The sequence below is a fragment of the Lingula anatina genome, chromosome 1 (assembly GCF_051362555.1).
Source record: "Lingula anatina isolate TDL-2025a chromosome 1, LinAna3.0, whole genome shotgun sequence".
NCBI classification, from domain to species: domain Eukaryota; kingdom Metazoa; phylum Brachiopoda; class Lingulata; order Lingulida; family Lingulidae; genus Lingula; species Lingula anatina.
The window spans coordinates 42,371,576-42,391,887 of NC_141767.1; the positions used below are offsets into that span (position 1 = coordinate 42,371,576).

The window sequence follows — 20,312 nt, forward strand, 5'->3', positions numbered from 1 at the left end:
TAAAGTTTTATAGGTACATACATAAGTAAAAAATGTTATCTGCAAAGAAGCCATATTTGACATCTAGTTTTTTCATATCTTACCTGTATTGGTATTTGATGCTAGATCTTACGACAACTAGTACCGCTTTATGTTTAAAAGAGGCTGATTTGAAAATCACAGAAGTGTAAACACGCTTTCAAAACATACACGCTATGGGCGGTAAGAGTTTTAGTGTTAAGTCGTATTATGCATTGATACATTTCGCATTTTACTTGTAGATTAATGTTTTATCCCTCTTATTACCTAAGCTTAATAGATAAATTTCACAATCTCACTCTTTCCACTCTTCAGACAGTAATCCCTGTAGAACTAAAAAGTTGACCTACAGTGTAATGATCGAACGTCAAACCAACAAAAAGATCTTATGTTAGGACTTCACATTAGATATAAGGCCAAACCAAATAATCTTAATTGAATGCCTGCAGTTTCTTAAACAAATAAACAGTAACCAAGCGAAAATAGGTAGTAGAAAACCATTTAAATAAGTTGTCATAATTTTGAACAATTACATCTTGGACATAATAACGTTATGTCCAAGATTACATCAACTGCAAGCACTAGTTCTGCATATGTATGTCTTAAACAAGGATTAGGCTTCTGTCACTTTCTGTTGCCCCATGCTATTGACTTCAAGACTAATATCCGTGAATAAGAACTAAACAAAGCCAGTATATCTTTTGGCTACTCTGAACATTGGTATTTATTGAAATGTTATATGCTGCTTAGCTACTGATCAACATTTTTCTCTTATTCAGTGAAGACTTGGACCCATCATACATATATGGTGGGTCTACGGTGCAGATGAACAACTTGCCAGTCACTATGTTGTGTAAATTTAATGATTTGCATTAACACACATGTTACTGTACATAATTTCTTTTTTAAAAGGGAATAGATGTACATACATTCGAACATTATATTTATTGCAGGTTAAATCAAGTGTCCCAATTGATTTAAAGAAAGATATCCAGAATCATGGAACTTCAGCGTGAGAAAGGTAATTTTAAACTTAAAGACAGTTTGGACTACAAAATATTTAGCACAAACACTTTCTTATTTGTCACATACTCTGGGGTATGCAGTACACTCTTGTATTTTGTTAAGCATTGATCAATACATTGATGTCTGAGTGTCTCACATTTCAAATGAAAAGACTGAGGTACTCAATATAATGTTTTTTTCACAGCTGCACTGGTGCCTATCTTCCCCCAGCTCCACACTACAAGACTCCAATGACTGACTTTGATGTTGACTTATATTCAAGTTCTCAGACTTGTATTGCATTTCAACTGTGCTCACCTAACATACAATCATACCTGTGACAGTCTTGTCATAGAGTTTCCTCTAGATAAAAAGATTAAATACACATGTCAGTTGTTTCAATTTCAAAATGGTTATGTGATTCGAGAGTTACCTTTTAAAATCATTTTGATTAGGACATTCAAGTCACAGACATGATAGTGACCATGATTGTAATTTTGAGCACAGCTGATGTTTATACATCCTTTTCATTTCAGATGCTGAGATTGTGAGGCTTAGAGCCGAAAATGATGCCCTGGCAGATGAGCTTGCACAGTGTCAGGTAAGGCACTATAACCAGCTTTTCTGTATTCAGCTCAATGCCAGGAGGAGGGGTGTTAATTTGCTAATCTGATTGCATTCAGCGAGATTCCCCACAGAGTTGGTTTGATATACATGGACCAATAGTTTCTTGGGGAATGAGCCCTAAGTCCAGGTTCTTATTGTATTGCAGGGAGATAAAGAATTTGTGTGGTCCCTGTGGAAGCGTCTCCAGGTTGCCAATCCAGATATCACTCAGGCTGTCAGCATGGTTGTACAGAGGTGAGTTAGTAGCTGCATTCAGATCTACACTATTTTACTTCGTCAGACTGCCAGATTACAGAGTGGATTGTGCCTAAGACTGTTTGAATGCAACTCAGTGCCTGTAAAACAGCAGGGGGTGGGGTGGGGGTGGGGGGGCTGATGGTGATCACTTCTCTTTCAGGATTTTGTGAATGATGTACCGTAGGTACTAAACTAAGGTCATTTTCACATGGAGTTACCTGGCTGTGTCAAGTTCAGGGGCTTCGTTTAGATATTAGGTTTCCAAGCTCTCAAACAGGGGCAGCACTGAAAATTGTACCACATGAAGTGTAAAAGGCCTAATCTTAATGCACTGCCAGTGTTGTTCTACAAAAGATGATATATTTAAAAATTCAGTAATTAAGTGAAATTGAATGATTATCCATGTCCTTTGTGTATGATCTTTTTCCAATAAATTTGGAAGGTGATTCACGTTTTTGTTTTTTTTTCTTTTTGATATTTAGGAAATGGACTGCCACACCTTATATGATAGTTTTTGTTTGAGTTTGGAAATATAAGCTGTGTAATATAAGAAGTATGTGGATTAACTTTTCTAGATAAAATTATTAAGCATTTTATATTAATCATTTTTTTTGGTCTTTGTTACACATGTATTAAAAAGTGTCAAATACTCTTAACTATCCCTAGTCATACATTGATTTATCTGTTCTTTCCACTGTGTTTCCTGCCTCACTGAACTGAACATCTTTAATTAAAAGAAAAATTGTCACAGAAGAAGTAGGAACTTCCGCCCAGTTCAAACTGAACTGCAGGACTTGAATTAAAGGGAAAAAATGTCACAGAAGATGTTGGTTCTTCCGCCCAGATCAGTCATGGACCTCATTCTTTGTGTGGTACATGTCATATTGTCCTTGCTGAACTATCTCCTCTAGTCTAGTGTTCCTGAGTTGTGATTTCCCCAATTGCAGCATTGCATGTCACCGGGGTACACCGTCACAGTGCACTGGAGCCACCGGGAATACAGACACAGGGTTCACCCAAGACTGATCAATAGATTTTTCCATCAAGAAATGAATTAATTACTGTTCTTTTTGCACCTTAACAGGTGAAGTCATAATTGTCCTATGCTGCTGGTAATTCACATTTTATGAGTTAAAACGGAGATCGCATGTGACATGTGTCCTTTCCAGTTCCAGTCAGCCCTTTGTACACATACTGGGAGGGAAATGTCCTTATTGCATGTTGTTGTTTTTTCCATGACATTTCTAGGGAGAGTCATAATTGTATTTTTGTTACTTGGTACCCAGTGACATTTGATGCATTGTCCTCATATTTTAAAGTGTACTTTTACAGTTGAGATTGGACAGAGGTGAGGGTGTGTATGTACATTTGGGGATTTCACACTTTCAAGATAGTTATGACTCATATGTCAGAAGTGGTTGGGAGGGGGTTGATGATGTTTGATTGAAAACATTGTTGCACACACATGGATGTAATATCACTGTGTGACAAAGTCAGTTGATAGTTGTGCTTGAGAGAACACCCCATTTATTTTTATTACCCTTCAAATTGCACATAAATTGATGCAAAATTGTCAATATTATGTATATATGTGTGTGTTCATAGAAAAGTCCCATTTTAAAATCTTAAAGATCATGATCATTGGATACAAAAAATAACTAAAATGATTAACTATATATGGATGTAATAGAAGAATGGAAAAATTACATTCGGATAAATTTATTAATGTACTCAGTTAATATTAATTGATTAATGCATCATCATTGAAAGTGCAATGAGAGGGATTTGTATACATCTTTTTTAGTGAATAGTGGTTAATGGTTATAGAAAGCACATCCAACATTACAACAAAATGTGTGCATGATTGTTCTTTACTATTTTGTTTTAGAGTTTTCTTGGTGTTCCACCTTTTGTTTAATAGAGTTGATTGGAGTAAGATGCAACTAAACGATGGAGGAGTTTCTCTCCTTGGCCTTTATTTGCCCTTTCTACAGAAGTAGGGTATGGGGGAGGGGGGGATGATTGAGTGCAGCTTTTAAGTAGAGGCTGCTGATGAAGGAGTCTCATTGAACACTTGTATATTGGAGTGGTAATAACTGTTGATTGAACTGTTTATTATTGCAATTTACATGCATAACACAACCGATGAAAATTTTTGCCATATATTTTATATGATAGGTTTTCATTATAGGGAGAAAGAAAAGGCAGAGATTAAAGACCGTAAAGTATTAGAGATCCTTCAGGTCAAGGACACCAAGATTCGTCAGCTGGAGGGGACAGTGGTGACCCAGGGGCAGGAGTTGAATGCCATGTTACAGAGGTAATATTGGGTGAATAGTAAGGACAGATCAGGACCGGATCAGTGACCTGTCCAGTTTATGGGTCAGATCCAGTTAAACAGGCTGAAAGGCCACATTCAGAACAAGTTGACCTACAGACTAACAGATCAAATATGGCCGACCCACTTTTAAAATTAGAATGTAATATACCATGAGCATAAACATTTTCATAATTTATTCATTTTGAAGTAAATGAAATAACAAATTGGGTACACAAGGACAAAATTACCATCTTTTGAAAAGACATTTTTCCTCGTACACATTTTGGCAGTCAACACTGGCGTAGTATTGGTCTCTGGCACTGGTGTCTTCTGATTCACTTACTACTACTCCACTATCTTCCAGATCAGCAAGCATTTTGCTAGACTAACCCCAGATGTGTCAGAACCCCTGTTCTGGCCAAAAGTTGTTTTAAGATAATTATCAATTTTTTTTTTCTAAAGATAAATGTTGTGTCGAGTCCAAGTGGCCTCTCAGTGGAAATGACTGTCAAGTCAAGCATGCAGGAACATGACTGGAGTGCTGCAAAGTCTGCTCATTGATGGAATTAACACCTTGCAAATTACACTGTCTTTGATCTTGGTTTAAGTCATGCATACAGAAGAGACAATCAGTGGGCCACATCAGCCTCGTTTGCCAAAATTTTGCTTTTTTTTTTTACTTCACAAGTTTTGGCATAAGATAAAGGAAGTTTTTTATTCTATTGTAATATTTCACTTTTTTTCATAGTTGACAGTAGGGCATTATCAATGTTAAAATAAAATATGATTGTCTTTTCACCTCCTTATATAACTGAAGTAATGATGGGAAATATTTTTTTTATTGTGTGATAAAGTATGATTTATTTTAAATATGCAAAGTGGAATTTTTTCAGAAGTTTGGAAAGTGATGTGATGATATTCTTCATACATTTGTTTTTATTGCTAATTTATTACTATTTCAGGAAAGTTGAGCTACAAAATGAACTGGATAATCTGGAGAAGGACAAAACTATTCTGACTAGTAGGACTTCTCTACTTGAAGACAAGCTGCAGACACAGGAGAAGAGAGATGTGGAGAGAGATAGCTCATATCAGAGTAGACTTCAGCAGTTGAAGGAAGAGAAACAAGGTGTGTGCATGTGTGCGCGCATACTTGTGAATTCCTTATGGTGTATGTTTTTATGTGGACAGAATAAAGGATGACTAGCAGATAGATTTCTGGTTTTGATTTCATAATTTCATTATAAGAAATATTTTTAAATGCTGTATAGCCATTTCACTGACATTGTACTTGAAGGGAGATAGAGAGAGGGTGAAATGGTAGTTGTAGATGAGTAATATCTTTGATATGTTTTTGCATTGCTAGAACTGGCTGATCAGGTGTCTAAACTCCGCATGGAACTACTGACTGTGAAAGGAGATAAAGCTGATGCTATTGCTGTCAAAGTAAACCAGGAAGACAAAATTAAGGTAACTCACCAGTATGTCATATTTGAAAATGACAAAAAGAAAATTTGGAATTTAAAACTTTTTAAAGATTAAGTCAAAACTTGAAAAGAATGGTAAAGGAAAAAATCTGAAGCAATCTCTGTCATTTATTTCAGGCACTTGAAAAGCAGTTGAAAGATGCAAGTTTAAGTTCTGAAAAGCAAGTGCAAGAGGTATACACTTGAATACATATTACACATACCATGACTGAAAATTATTTGTTACATAAACTTGGCTAAGTTTCAGTTGCATCTAGAACCGTAAATTATGCTATCCTTTTAATTGCAGATGAAGATCTTTCTTAAGTTTTGATAAACTTTTTAATTAATTATTGACTTATGTGGTGTTTTACTTTACAGTTCCTTTTTTTAAAGGTTTCAGATTTAAAAGCTACTTTGAATAGGTTGGAAGGTCAGGCACTTAACCACAGTAAAGTGGTGAAAGAGAAAAATAAGGAACTAGAGGCAGTTAGGTAGGGAGATACTTGGCATTGGCCATGAGCTGCAAGGAAAATTTAAGTTTTAAATTACAGCTCATGGCTGTGGCTGTTTTTCATAAAACATTTAAAATTGATAACTTACATGTGTAAGATGTATAGGTCATATGAATCATTATGCTGATACTCACAAATTTTTGAAATCCCAACAAAACAAGGTTGTGGTTAATGTCTGAAATATTTCTGTCAAGTTTTTAGATTTTTATAAGTGAGTATCATTATGATAATCCATATGATCTGTAAATCAGTTAAATGGTCTGCCTAATTTCATCAGTTCAACAAGCTGAGATTTCATGGACATATATTATATTATACCAGATCATAATGTTAGGGTTCAACCTGAACCATTTCCCTGAAAAAACTTGTCTGTTTTCATCTTGTGTCAACATACTGTAGTGCAGATTGAAATTAAAATTCGCTGAATTGGATTCTGATTCATAAATTTCATTATTAAGTTTTCTGAATAAAACAAACCTATTCATTTGGAAGATCACATTTCAGTGTGATAATTGGTCTTTAAAAAAATATGCTTTGTTGCCCAAATCTTAACATAACCTCTTACACATAGAAGATATATTATATTAGAGTTTTGTTTCATTTAAAAAACAAGGGTAAATAGGTAAAATTTTGTTTTATTTCTGTTTTATATATTTGTGTATATATTTGTATTCAGGCATGAGTTGTCAGAACTGTGGGAGAGCCACAACCAGTGTGGTGAGCATGCAGCACAGCAAGCAGAACTTATAAGGCAGCTACAGACCCTGCAGCAGGATACACAGAGAAGTAAATGCAATGTAGAACTATTATATATAATAGCTACTGATCAGTCTTGAATGTTTTATTTCCGCCAGTGGAGAATAAATTTCTATACTGTAAATTGCTTAACTTTTACTTTAAAAGATATTGTTATTAAACATTTTAAAAGAATGTTAATATGCAGTACACACTGTGACACCCACTGCTTATTGTTCATTCCCAGTGCTTCATAACCAGGAAAGTGCCTACTCTATGGAGGCTGTCACCTTGAAGAAGGTAATAGGAGAACAATACATTGTCAATGTACAGTGTGCACACATCTTTGAAATTGACTTTCCAGTCACCAATATTTTTTAAGAAGAATAATTTTTTTGGTGAAGTCATATCAAGAATAGTTAGTTGAAAACTTGATACACATAAGTTTCATCAATTTTGTATTTATTATTATTTACAAAATACCAATAGACATTTTGATGATATACAGTTGTCTGTGTTTTGTTTCCAGATGTATGATGAACTGGAGGCTGACTTTAAAAGGCTACAGGGTATAGAGACAGAGGGCAAGCAGGAGGTGCTGGAATTGAAGAAAGTAAGCAATACACCTTGATATTATACCATGATTTTACTTTGAGAACACATTTCTATTTTTCACATCCTTCACCAATTTTATATGTGCTCCATGGTTTATCTTTTCGTATGTAGGAAAGGCACATGATATGCTCTAATTGAGTTGTCCATAAAATTAATTATATCCCTAATTACATGGTGATTTTTGCTGTTTTAGCAACTATTGGAAAAAGAAGAAGAAATTGCAGACCTCAAGAAAGATTTGGAACAAGCTTCTGCTCCTAGCAACAGGAGTTTTGCTGCTCAGGCCAGTTTGCTTGGGGAAGACAAGGTGAAATCAGTCTCATTTATTGATAGAACTCTGAATATTTAGAAATGAGAGCATTCTGGATTTATCCAAAAACTTGGTTGTTGTATTTATACCTTATCTCTGATCAAGTTAAGAAAAAAAAATGAAATGATTTTCATTTTATTAAGGGTTATGTATTTAATTTTTTATTTTAAACAAAATGTTTGAGTATCACTGATGTTGTATTTGTGTAGGAAATCCAAACATTTGAGCCTGATGCGGAGACAGAGTATGAGTTACAGAGACAGCAAGAGGAGATTGAAGAACTAAAGGAAAGAGTAAGAGAAAAAAACAGGTAAGTGAAACAGAATTGATATAAAGGCCCTCTTTTGTTATATATGTGTGTTAAAGTAACTCTTATACTGAATGTGAACACAGGTGGACCTCATTTTATGAACTGGTTTCATAAAAACTGTTGCTATTAGAACCACATAATGCAGGTTTGTATAAAGATGAATTAAATCATTAATTTTGGCATTGTATTTTCATTACAGAATAATTGGACAGTTAGAAAGAGCTCCTAAAGATTTGGACGATCTTCACATTTCTCCAATACGCAGCCGTCCCCACCAGGTGTCCACACCATCAAGGTCAAGGTCTGTGTCTCCAAGAAAAAACACCATGAAAGACTTGAAAAAGCAATTGGATATTGCTGAAATGAAACTGGAGGAAACACAAAGAAAATTAGAAATGAAAGTAAATATGTTTTGTTAATATTGTTAATTTGCTTTAAAGTATTTTTGTGTTGATGATTTTTTAAAATGGTGAAAAAGTATTTTAAGATGTCAGGTATTGTGGATTGTTTTAGTGTTTGACCAGTTAGCTCTTTTTAAATCTGAATTAGGTGAAGTTGATTTCCTCTATTTTAGAAGTGTCAAGAAGACTGTTTGTCTAAATGTCTAACCAAAATTTTGAGTACCCTGCTTTTTTTCACAAGGAACATTTGATTCATGGTGAAAATTCCAGATAGGATATGTTTAGTATCTATCAGAGTAGCAATCATTTTGAGTAAGTGGTCTTTGTTCATGTAAATATTTAGCAGTGCTTGATTTATAATATGCTGACAGTTTGTAAGTGTATTATATTCTATTTAACCAGATCAGGGAGCTGGAAACTGTGAGGTCTGCTCATGACAGGAGATTAGACAGACTACACATGTTGCAAAAGAACTATAGACTAGTCAAAGAACAGCTGCTGACACATGAGGAGGAGCAGAAAAGGTTGAGTTTAACTTAAGTTATAACTATCTCATGTGGATCATCTCTTTAGGGCATATTTGGAGTATTTATTATGCAGTTAATTATAACCTCATGCATGTAGCTGTCATTGCCTATATTGGCCCCAGCGTCCACTTGCTTTGACTTCAGTCCTACAGAACATATATGGAGATGATTCTTTTCAACATAAGCTACCTGAATAAAGAATGTGTCACAGAGCTCAGTGTGTAGATATAATATTATTGTTTATCATTATTATGACATTGGTAGTAGAAGTAAACCTTAAAATAAAGGTTTGGAATATTTGCAATTTTATTATTCAAAATACCTAGTGTGTATTTTCAAATTGATTAGAAAGTATGATTTAGTATATAGACTTGTGTTTTCCGATTTTTAATCTGCTGTTGTCAACAGAATCTTGATTTGATGTTTCAGAAGTGTAAAACGCAAGAAAATCACTCGTCCAGATCCCAAATCTCTGCAGAGGGAAAATAGTGAATCTGTGTGGAATGAAGTCGCTGTTTTAAGAAAAGAAAACAAAAACTTACTTGTGGAAAGGTAAATCAATTTTTACCCCCCAAAAATTAATATTTTGTTTATAAAACCAATGTATGTTTATTGGTCCCTTTCATGAATAGAAGTGTTTCACCGCTATAATTATTATAAAGTTACTGTTCGGTATTATAGGATAAATCTTCAAGAAGAAGTGGACACCCTCAGAGTGCAGGCCAGTCAGGACAATGCCACTATACATGAACTAAAAGCATGTCTACAACAGGAGAAAGAAGGTACTAAATAGAGGACTAATAGCAATGCATTGATTCATTATAAAAGCCACTTGATATTAAAATATTGACACATCATGCTGACATCAGATCATGTCTGGCTTAGACTTGGTAATGCTGTTAGTGAGGAAAGTACAATGTTTCTGTAAAAGTACATAGTAAGCAATTTCAACATGCTATCATAAATATTTCATCTTTGATTTGTTGACCCTGAGTTTGTTGACTGTAAGGTGGATTTTTTTCAGAGTTGCAATTCCTACTTAAAGAGAAGGAAAGGTCAAGCACCCCAAAACGAGACTTGAAGGAAGAACTTAGGGAAAGTAAGGAAATCTTAGAGGAGGCCAGAGAGCAGGTAGTATGTTTATCTTTTTTTTTTTTTTTTTTTTTTTTTTTTTGTGTGTGTGTGTGTGTGTGTGTGTGTGTGTGTGTGTGTGTGATTTCTCTTCGTGCCAAAGGATCGAAGAATGATACATAATTATTTTCTCTGTGGAAGGTTTAGCATTTCAGTTACATTTTTTTTCAGCTAAGTGCAAGAATAAATGAGATTCATCAACTAGAGAAAGATCTGACAAACTTACAAGATGAAAATGAACAGCTCCTGGAGGACAAAAGGTTTGGATTTTGCAATTTAGCACAAATTTTTACACTTCTTTGCTTGACAGGAGGGATTCTCTAAGAAACATGACTACTAAAATTGAAGAAATGTAGAGACAAAAAAACAGGAAAACATAATGGTTATCAGGAAATATTAGCAAATCAAGATCTTGACTAATCATTTTATTTTTTTTTTCAATGTCTTTTAAGTTACAAGTTAACTTTATTTCATAATATTTACCTATTTGCTTTATTATCAAGGTCTTTGAAGTCAGAGATTAACCAGTTAAAACAAGGTGAATCTGATCGCAGAATAGAGATTGCTAATCTCCAGTCCTCAATTCACAGGTTTGTGAAATGCATTAACATAGCTGCTGTACTGGTCATGATTAATGCAAAACTGTGTGAATGGCTCAATATTGACAGAGGCAGACAGAATACATTGATTCAAAAGATAAAAATTAAGTTAAAATTAATTTGTAATTTTGTTGTAATGGCAATGGTTGATTTCTGCAAGCACTTTAGGATTGGTGACATTCTTTTCAAAGAGCCATTATTCCTGTATGTGTGATATGCAGACCTTGTTTTGAAAAAATTACACATAGGGCTACATTGCACTTTTCGTGTCTTTACAGGTTGCAGCTAGAACTGAGAGCACAAGCAGACAAAGTTGAAGTTTCTAGAACAACAGTGGAAAAGCTAATAACAACAACCAAGAAGTCAACGAAGGGTAGAAAAGGTCAAAAATCAAGTCCTGTTGCCAAGCAGGTACATACGTAGACTTGGAATATCTGTAGAGTCTACTTATCATTCAGTTAATATTAATTCAAGAAACAATTATTAAACAAATAATTTAAAAAGAATGATTTCTGTTTGCTTGTTCCACACACATATTAAATCTGTATAACTTAGCTGCATCTCTCTTTCAGTATCAGAAAGCATTAAACAAGTCCATAGAAAAAATGAAGCATGCATTCAAGGACTTCAACCAGGAAGGCTGGGAGAGTGTGTCTACTGAAAGGTATGGGGGGAACTCTCTTGTTTTTATTTATTTATTTATTTTATAAGAAGATATAAATGTAGGCAGTTTTTATTGGAGTTACCTGGTCTTGCTCAAAGTGTTTGATGTCTTAAATTTACAGGGAAATTTTTAAGATTATCTTTATATTTTTGTTTGTTTTTCAGTGTTGTCGATGGAAGCAATTATTCTGAGAGTTCTAGTTCAGAGGAGGATAGTCTTGGACAGGCCATTGTGCAGACTGCTCAAGATCGTAAAAAAGTAATTATATCTATCTAGGATAGTAATAGAGAGATATTGAACTTGAAGAATATTTATTTATCTACAAAATTTATGTCGAAAATTGCCAGCCTGGAATAAATAATCAGATGTATATAGTTTAATTTAATCTTTGTATTGCTTATAACTATTCAGACACCAAGGAGAGGCAAGAAACCCGATTCAGGTGAAGAGGATAGTGAGGTTTCCACAACAGCAGTGGCAGGTAAGGGTCATGCTCTCTGGTTATCACCATTGTTTTCATTCTGTGGTCCCAATCTTGAGGTTACAAAACAGCAGGGGCGGATTTAGGCCGTCTTCTGGGTCTTCTGGAAGACGGTCAGATTTTCTAGTTTACATTGACGGGTATCTAATGTTTTCTGTCGGAAGACGGTCAAAATGGAGAATGGATCAACAAAGATAATTTGGAAGACTGTCAGTAAATATCTCTGGATCCGCCCCTGAACAGTATTTAAAGTCATATATTGACACTGAATTGTGAAAATATATTGCACTTGCTTTTCTTTTCCTGTAGATGATCTTCCCACCACGAGGGATTCGGCCACTTCTCCTTTGAAAGATGCCCCGAAGATCAAGGTCTTCAGCTCCAAGGTGGCATCAGGAAGCAGACAGTTGGCAACTATGAAAAACAGGGTCACTGGGCTGCAAAGACAGGTATAGCTCATATGATCAGCAGGAAAAAAATCATCTTATAGACCTGTGATGGTTTTAATTGATTTTTATTTTTAAAAATTAATTTTTTTTTAAATTTAAAAAAATTTTTGTAGGAAGATGTGGTGCTTCAAATTATTTGTTGATTTATGTATATTCTTTTACAAATACTTGATTTATTGTGATGTTTTAACACATTTTAGGCACTGGCAAGACTTAAGCTGACTTGTCACATTATTTCATGGGCACTGCACTGAGACATATCAGTATAGATAAAGAATACATGATTATTGATTTGTCATTAGCCTCACTACCAAGAATTTTATACTTTTAAACATACTGCATGAGACAGAGGGAAGCATTAAGAATGAGAAATAATCAATTGTCTCTACTGGAAATTTTTCAGGTTCAGATGTTGCGCACATCGCGGGCCACTGCACTGAAATCCTTGGAAGAACAGAAGGAAAGCTACCAACAGCTACAGGCAGACTTGAATGCAGCTAATCAGAAAATAAAGATGATGAGACAAACTATGCAGGTATTTACAGTTTACTGTGAAAAGGTTGTACTGGTTATTAAATTGAGAATGAAAAGTGAAGTGTTTCATAGATTTGTGTTGGCTGATTTATTCTCTCGTCTTTTTTTTCAGAAACTTTCTTTAGATGTTGAAAGTCTTCAGGATAAAAATAAATTGTTGGAAGAAAGGAATCTGGCAGGTGATTTGGATTCAAAACACACAGATCAGGAATGGAAGCATTTAGAAACCAGACTCAAGGTATTCTTTGTGACAGAAAACTTCAAAGCATTTGTCAGATTTTTCTGCAGGGTACTGTTCTGTAATGTTCTGCAATAGTATCAAATAGTTCTTGGAAAGGCTCATAGATTTATATGCTTAAGCTTATTGATAAAGCTCTTTAAGGGCGTACAATTCACAGTAGACATTTATATAGCAATAGATTAATTTTCCTGGAAATTTCTGCGGTTTCCTTTTATTACCAGTCTATACCATTTCCAAAACCATCGAGAAAATTAATATTCTTCAACCTGTTTTCAAGTTCTAAATGATTAATTTTTACTTTCATTAGTGAAATTCAACAGTATTTGTGTCCATTGCAAAAGTGACTCTTATGATAGAAACTTTCAACTGGTAAATGATTTAATAGATTGCAATTCTGTGAATGGTTTTGGTGTGGCAGTGCCTTGACAATTTTAATGAAAAATGTTGAAATTTCCAGGAAAAATAAATATTTGCTATACAAAGGTCTAATAGTCAATTTGCCCCTTTAAAGCAATGAAGTTATAGTTGAAATTCGTGGAATTTCAAAAGATATATGATTATATGCCTTGTATATATACATTTTGTGTGTAAATTTGTTGCATAGGTATCATCAGCTGAGGTGTCCAGACAGTCCACACTTCTGAAAGCTATGAAGGGAGAAAGAGAAGAGTTGGAAGAACAAATACAAACCTTACAGGAAAAGTGAGTAAAATAATCATTTGGGAAGTAGAGGCCTTCATTGTATTTACATAATTTAAAACATTGATTAATTTGAAGAGTGTATATTGAGTGCACACATATTTAGTGTAACATGACAGTTGCAACTAATGCTCTGATTTTATTTATTTATTAACACATCCATGTTTTTTTTTCTATCAGAGCAAATAGGTTGGAAAGAGACAATGCACAGAAGCGCACTCTGGTGGAGGATATGAGACTAAAAATGAAAATTGCCCAAGAAAATATGAAATCGGATAGCGGAGCTTTGGTAAGGAATTTTATTAGATTCTGTCATTTCTCTTGCCGTCTTGTTAAGGCCAAGATATGGGAAAAATAAGGGGATGGTAGAATTTCAATTCCCACATTTGAAAAAATGGGAAATTTGATCTTTGTGATGTTTCATGTTATATGTAGAAATTCTTTACACTTGGAAATGAGCACTTTTAACTTTTTTTGTAGGAGGAAATGGAAATTAAAATGAAAACACTCCAAGATGTGTTGGACAAAACAAAAATATATGTAAGTGCATGTTGTCTTTTTTGAAACATTTTTCTTCAAAAACTAGAAAAGAGGTAGATCTGGTTTACTTTTACATTCTTGGTACTACTGGTTTGAGAAAGGCTCTTTGTCAGACACAAACTACAATTTTATGTAGTCAGATTTATATACGTGTATTTACTACACTGATATGTGAAAACAAGCTGTTTGTTTAAATATGGTAAGGTAAATGGAAAATGATAACCATATCAATATTTGATTGTTTATTAACTAATGTAATATGTTTGATACAGTAACATGACTCAGTTATGGATTTTAGCTGTATTGAAAATAAATGCTTTGTATTTATTTTTCTTGCAGAATGAGTCTTTGAGACGCAGATTAAATGCAATCACAAAGGAAAAGCATGAATCAGAAGAGCAGTTGATGAAAACAAAAAGTGATCTTGAGAAAAAGGTAACTTGCTTTTGTTAGTAGTGTTTGTAATGTATAACTAGAGTGTTCAAAATTCTGATATTTACAAGAATTATTAGAGGATATCAGTGGTTAAGAAATCATTAAGTAGGAATTCAAATTTGACACTGTTAGGAGCTAAAAAGTAGACTTAAAAAAAAAACTCAGAGAATGCTTACTCTCTTACAGGCAAAACAACTGACAGAGAACCAAGCAAAACTGAGTGAGTTGCAGAAGACTGTTGTTGCTGTAGAGACTGCTGCTAAGCAACAGCTCCATGGCCTTGCAGGTCAAAGTGAGGCTGCCATGGAGGCAGCACAGACTAAGCTTAACAACGCCCACATGCAGATTAATGAACATCAGAAATTTGTGAAGGTATTTGTAGTATTTTCTCATGGAATATACTGGTCACATTGTAATCCACCTCTTAATCCCCGTTTTGCTTATAGCAATGGGTTGTCAGCTTAAGGGACATAAGTCACTTGTAAGATTTATCATGTATCAATTTTCAAGTACTCTCTTAGACTAGCAGTTTGGAATGACGGTCACATTTTTCTTTGTTTGTAGAGTTTAGCACATGAACTATTGCGTGGAATTCACCAGGCCCGTACTATGTTAAAGCAGCAGTTACAGCGTGAGGGAAAAGTGGCTGAAGCTGGGGAATCATTGAAGAAAGCACAGCGTGTTGCTCAAAACATTCTCAACATCAGCCAGTCAGAGCTGGAAGATTTAATGCTTAGCGAGGAAGAGGACATAAGCACTGTAAGGAAGAGTATTTTATGACAATCTTTTATGTTAAACAAATGATAAACTTATTACGTTTTTCAGCTGATTGTGTTAGGCAAAAGGAGAGAAACTGAAGCAGATAAGTTTGATTGTCAACTAGACAAAAGCTATTTTTGAAAATAAAATGTTTTTCAGGATTTTGTGTCAGAAGCTGAAAGAAGAAAGGACAAAAAGTGGAACAAACAATGGGAAAAGTTACTGAAGACAAGGGTAGGCTTACCAAAATTTATAATATGTTACTGTTTGCCAAGTTTTCTTTTAATCAAAAGAGGCCATTTCATTTGTATGACACTTACATAAACATTCTTTTCCAGATGCAGTTTTCAGAGCCCTTGATGGAACTTTTCACAGACAAAATTGAAGAAAGAATTGAACTCTCTTGCAAGCTGCGAGGGAGGTAGCATCACATTGGTTAAAACAATTGTACCAAGATACTTCCCTCTGCCTTGTCATCCAGTTTACATTCCAAATTGTCACACAGCATTATAATACAATAGGAAGCTTGCCTCTTTCAGCGCTGTAGAACATAATGGCAGCAACGTATAAGGAATAAAAAATTAACTGAATGATTTAGATTCCTTTTACGTCAAGCGACTTGCCGTAGTGCAGAATTTAATGCACAGTCACGTATGTTGTAAGAAAACCAAAGCCCATATTTTATCACATATTTATTGGCTTCAACTGAACTGTTGTGCTCATTTTATACTTGGATTCACATCTTACATTACAAATAAAGCTAAACTATTTTTCACTGTTTTGTTTTTCCTGTTGTCATTACAGTACATAGCCATGATATGACATAGCATGGTTACAAAACAATCAAGGGAATGCAAAATAAACTAAAGCATCTGAACAGGAAATGGAGCATATGCCTCCTCTTGACCCGTAGTTTAATAAACTACCTTTGATCAAAATTGACTGAACATTCTTTGGATATATAAGAACCAACACTTCCCTCCAGACGGCACAGATAGGGAAAGCGTAATTACAGCTTCTCCAACAAGTAAACAGGAAATATATATATCTATGTACATTTATCACATTAACAAGTTAATTTTTATTTGTTTTAATGGACTAAATTGGCTTACTCAGATACGAATATCAGCAGTGGAACTATCTTCCCAAAAAATGTGACCGGCTTTGTTTGGTGCTTAATTTTCAAGCTGTTCTTACATAACTGTATTGTTGACCAATGTTATTAAGAAAGTGCATTTATAGAATTGCAAGCTAAATTTTGTTGACATTTGACTTCAACTTGATATTTAAACAGAGCAAAGACAAAATAATAACATTTAAATCTTTCAAGATGTAATGTAATTCAATTACTGTGAGAAAATTCCTCGAAACTTTTACAATATTGATGAAATAATGTTTATACGCTCAAAAAAAAAAAAATAATAATAATTTAATGGACCTCTGTAACAAAAGAAAAAATGCACAAGACTAAATATATCCTCTAGTGCCAATGTGTTTACTTATATAAAAACAACCAAATTAACCTTATCAATTCTGCTAGACCAACCATTATAGAAAGATTAATGTATTACTGCAATGAGACTACACATAACACATAAAAAAGGTATTATCACTGCAAACTGGATGTGTTTAGGTAAAAACGCCAATGTTAATCTTAAAATACTTCAATGTATTAAATAAAAAGATGGCTGAACTAAACCAAGAAAAACTTCTACATATCTGGCAAGTAAGCATTTTGGTACTGGCACTTTCAACATCCAATTTTAAAATGCTTTTTAAGAAATAAAAATAAAATAAATTGTCCCCTTATTCAGGTAAAGAAAAGACCTTAAATGAATGCAACCCTGTAAAATTAAGATTGAATATAAATACCATATAATTAAAAAATCAATGTGACATTAAGTTATATTATTTGGTACATGACCACCATAGCCAAGGCTCAAATTCATATGAAATTCGGCTATAAACATGACCTGAAAGTTTCAGTAACCTCCCCCTTATGGCTTCTGCCCTTATCTAAAAATCATATGCACTTTGTAGCCAAAAGTTCTGGATTTAAAAAATTACTAGTCAAATCATTAATTGACAGAGCTAGTGGTTTCTTATCATTTGGAAATGACTGCTGCCTATATTGCACCATATGATGAGGACATCAGTAGAAGTGTACAATACCAGGGAATGTTCCTGCCTTTGGCTTTAATAAGACAATATTCTGGTGTTTACTACTGATGCAAAAGTCCTGAATTTACAAAAATACAACAACGTGGCATCTTATTCAAAATGCAAACTACCTGTTAAATCTCAGCTGCCTAAATGACACATTTCCTTAATGAAAGATACATGACCATAACAGCATTGCAATTAAAAAATTCCTTTAAGTTCTACTGCGATTTAATCAGAGAAATGACCTCATTATGGAACCACAGCCATTCATTATATGTGACTAGTGTGGCTTAGTACATAAGACAAAAGGTGACCCATTTCAGAGCTGCCATATGCAAAAGTGTTGATTGAAATAAGATGTACAAGTTATACACTAAAATGCCATTACTGGCCAGCTCCCAGCCACAGTATATATATACATCAAAACTAAGGTTGAAAAATAGACAGACCTGCACAATAGTTGGCAAATACAATTCTTAAAATGCCTCTTTGAATTAATCATTTTTGAATCATGCACGAGTCATGAATTGTAAACAAATGTCTGTCATACTGGCTGGCTGCATCTTCATTAACTTAAAACTAAACCACATTTCTTGATCATAGTCTAGGGCTATAAAAGCTAAAAACTGCTTTCCAAGCACACACTGTCAAATCTTAAAACTTGAAATTCATATCTCCTTTCACTTCTGGTTTTCAACATTCCTTTTTCTTTCCAACAAAGTGTCCTCATTATTCTGAGCAAGGTCACCTCAACAGCAGGTCTTCAATGAGCATTACATCAGAAACCTGCATCATTCAACTCCTCTGGAGTCTGCAAACATGAATGCCATGGTGCACTTGGTTAACAAGGATATACATGTGCCCACAACTATAATGTTACACGTCAAAAATAATGGAGACCTATGAAAAATATTTCTCTGTTCTCTATTCTTTTACAAGGCATCACAATAATAAACATTATGACAAAACAATTAGGAACTATTAATTATTTGACCTCGGCCTTTCCCAAATCCTCTTGTACCATCCGGACCACGAGGTTGGCGTAGAATTCTCTCTTTTTCTTCCGTACGCTTGTTTACTAAGGGACCACCATTGCCCTGCATCTTGGCCAAGGGACTTATATCCTGAGCAGCCTTCAATCTTCGTTGTACCCAGGGACTTGAGGAAGGGCTGATGTCAGATCCATCTCCTGCTGGTCTTGCCCCTGCTGAGTAGCACCTTCTGCGTCCCAATTCTGGGCTGGTTAGTGGACTAGCCTTTGGGCTGCGACTATGCCCAGAATCTATGAGTGGAGACTTCCCCTTGTTTTTCCTCTGTGGCCTAGGACTAGATTTGGGACTTGTGTGAGGGCTGCTTTTAGGCGAGGAGTGGGGGCTGAGACGATTCATGTCCTGGTTTGGACTGAGAGAATTACGTTGTTGGTTTTTTCTTGTTGGTAGTGGTGAATATTCAGCATCTGAGCCACTGCTGTAGCATGAGGAGTCATCACGAGCCAGTTCATCTATACGAGTACCTTTTTTCTTGTTCTTTTTCTTATCATTTTTCCCTTCTTTCTTATTTTCAGTTTTCTTCTCTCCTTTCTCTTTCTTTTTTGGTTCTGCCAAAAGTGCAACATGGATGGCTGATCTCCAGTTGTCTTTGTCTACACTTTCAACAGCATTTTTGGCAGATTCATGGTTTTCAAATTCAATAACAGCACAGACTGAGGTTTCCAGCTGGGGATGCTTACTAAGATGCTTCTTTACATCAGAAGGTATGGCCTTGCCAGGCCTAATTATACGAATTAAGGCTATCTCACCATGCTTAGAAAACAATTCAGCAACTGATTCTATAGAAGGATCTGTCATTGGCAAGTTAAATGCCACTACAGTCCTCGAAGGCGTTGTTTCATCCCATTCTGGTAGAGGCTCCATACGACGAACTTTAGTTTCTTCTGAATTGACTTCCAATTTCTCAGACTGTTTCAAGCTGTAAGCAACAACTCTAAAATCTTTTGTAAGTGACTTGACTTTCTTAAAAGAGGTGATGAGCTTGATGCTGACGTATCCCATTTTATTTCTTCTCACATGTTTAAGAAGGAAAGCATCTTTGAGGATATTAGCATCTGAGAAATAAAACTCCACTTGGGTGATAATTTTATCTCGCAGCTCGTCTGTCGGAGGGGTAAACTCTCCCACTGATTCATTGACAATATCAGCATCTACATCTGACGGATACCCTACACTGGCACACTCGCTGTCACTGTTATAATTTGAGCACTCCTCTTCCTTCAGCTTTTCCACGCGTAGCACAGGTACCGACATCGGGAGACCCGTGTCTCCTCCACCATTTGCAGGGCTGTCAGTTGGTTCGATGATTTTAATGTCTTCTCCACTCATTATTAATGTTGTATGTTCTGTTGAATAATCAAAGTTAGTTCAGATTTTTGGTGAAAATTCCAAAAATCTGTTACTCAAGCAAACCTCGACAGACACCTGCAAACATTCCATCCACAATCAATAGCATCTTAGATGGACCAATCAAGTCTTCTA

At 34.9% G+C, this 20,312-nt stretch overlaps 2 protein-coding genes across 3 annotated transcripts; one reads left to right on the forward strand and one right to left on the reverse strand.

The window, feature by feature from the left end:
- The first annotated feature begins 112 nt into the window (after positions 1–112).
- Positions 113–16,393, forward strand: LOC106179878 (centlein). 2 transcript variants are annotated; one of them, XM_087000002.1, is made up of 36 exons: positions 113–201; positions 972–1,039; positions 1,560–1,624; positions 1,796–1,884; positions 4,079–4,207; positions 5,170–5,336; positions 5,574–5,677; positions 5,812–5,868; positions 6,070–6,167; positions 6,865–6,974; positions 7,171–7,223; positions 7,453–7,536; positions 7,732–7,845; positions 8,058–8,158; positions 8,358–8,559; positions 8,962–9,083; positions 9,516–9,638; positions 9,768–9,868; positions 10,111–10,220; positions 10,389–10,477; positions 10,721–10,807; positions 11,095–11,227; positions 11,389–11,480; positions 11,645–11,738; positions 11,892–11,961; positions 12,271–12,410; positions 12,814–12,945; positions 13,057–13,182; positions 13,790–13,887; positions 14,065–14,173; positions 14,365–14,424; positions 14,764–14,859; positions 15,046–15,231; positions 15,424–15,618; positions 15,778–15,852; positions 15,957–16,393. In XM_087000002.1, the coding sequence occupies exons 2-36, from the start codon at positions 1,018–1,020 to the stop codon at positions 16,041–16,043; spliced, it is 3,720 nt and encodes a 1,239-aa protein (XP_086856128.1). In that variant the 5' UTR covers positions 113–201; positions 972–1,017; the 3' UTR covers positions 16,044–16,393. The 2 variants fall into 2 exon arrangements, with proteins under 2 accessions (XP_086856128.1, XP_013419127.2); XM_013563673.3 differs by having other exon boundaries at positions 10,111–10,217.
- On the reverse strand, positions 16,298–20,299 carry LOC106179881 (la-related protein 6). The gene has a single exon (XM_087000005.1). It carries the CDS (start codon positions 20,157–20,159, stop codon positions 18,753–18,755), a length of 1,407 nt encoding a protein of 468 aa, XP_086856131.1. The 5' UTR covers positions 20,160–20,299; the 3' UTR covers positions 16,298–18,752.
- Between the last annotated feature and the right edge of the window lie 13 nt (positions 20,300–20,312).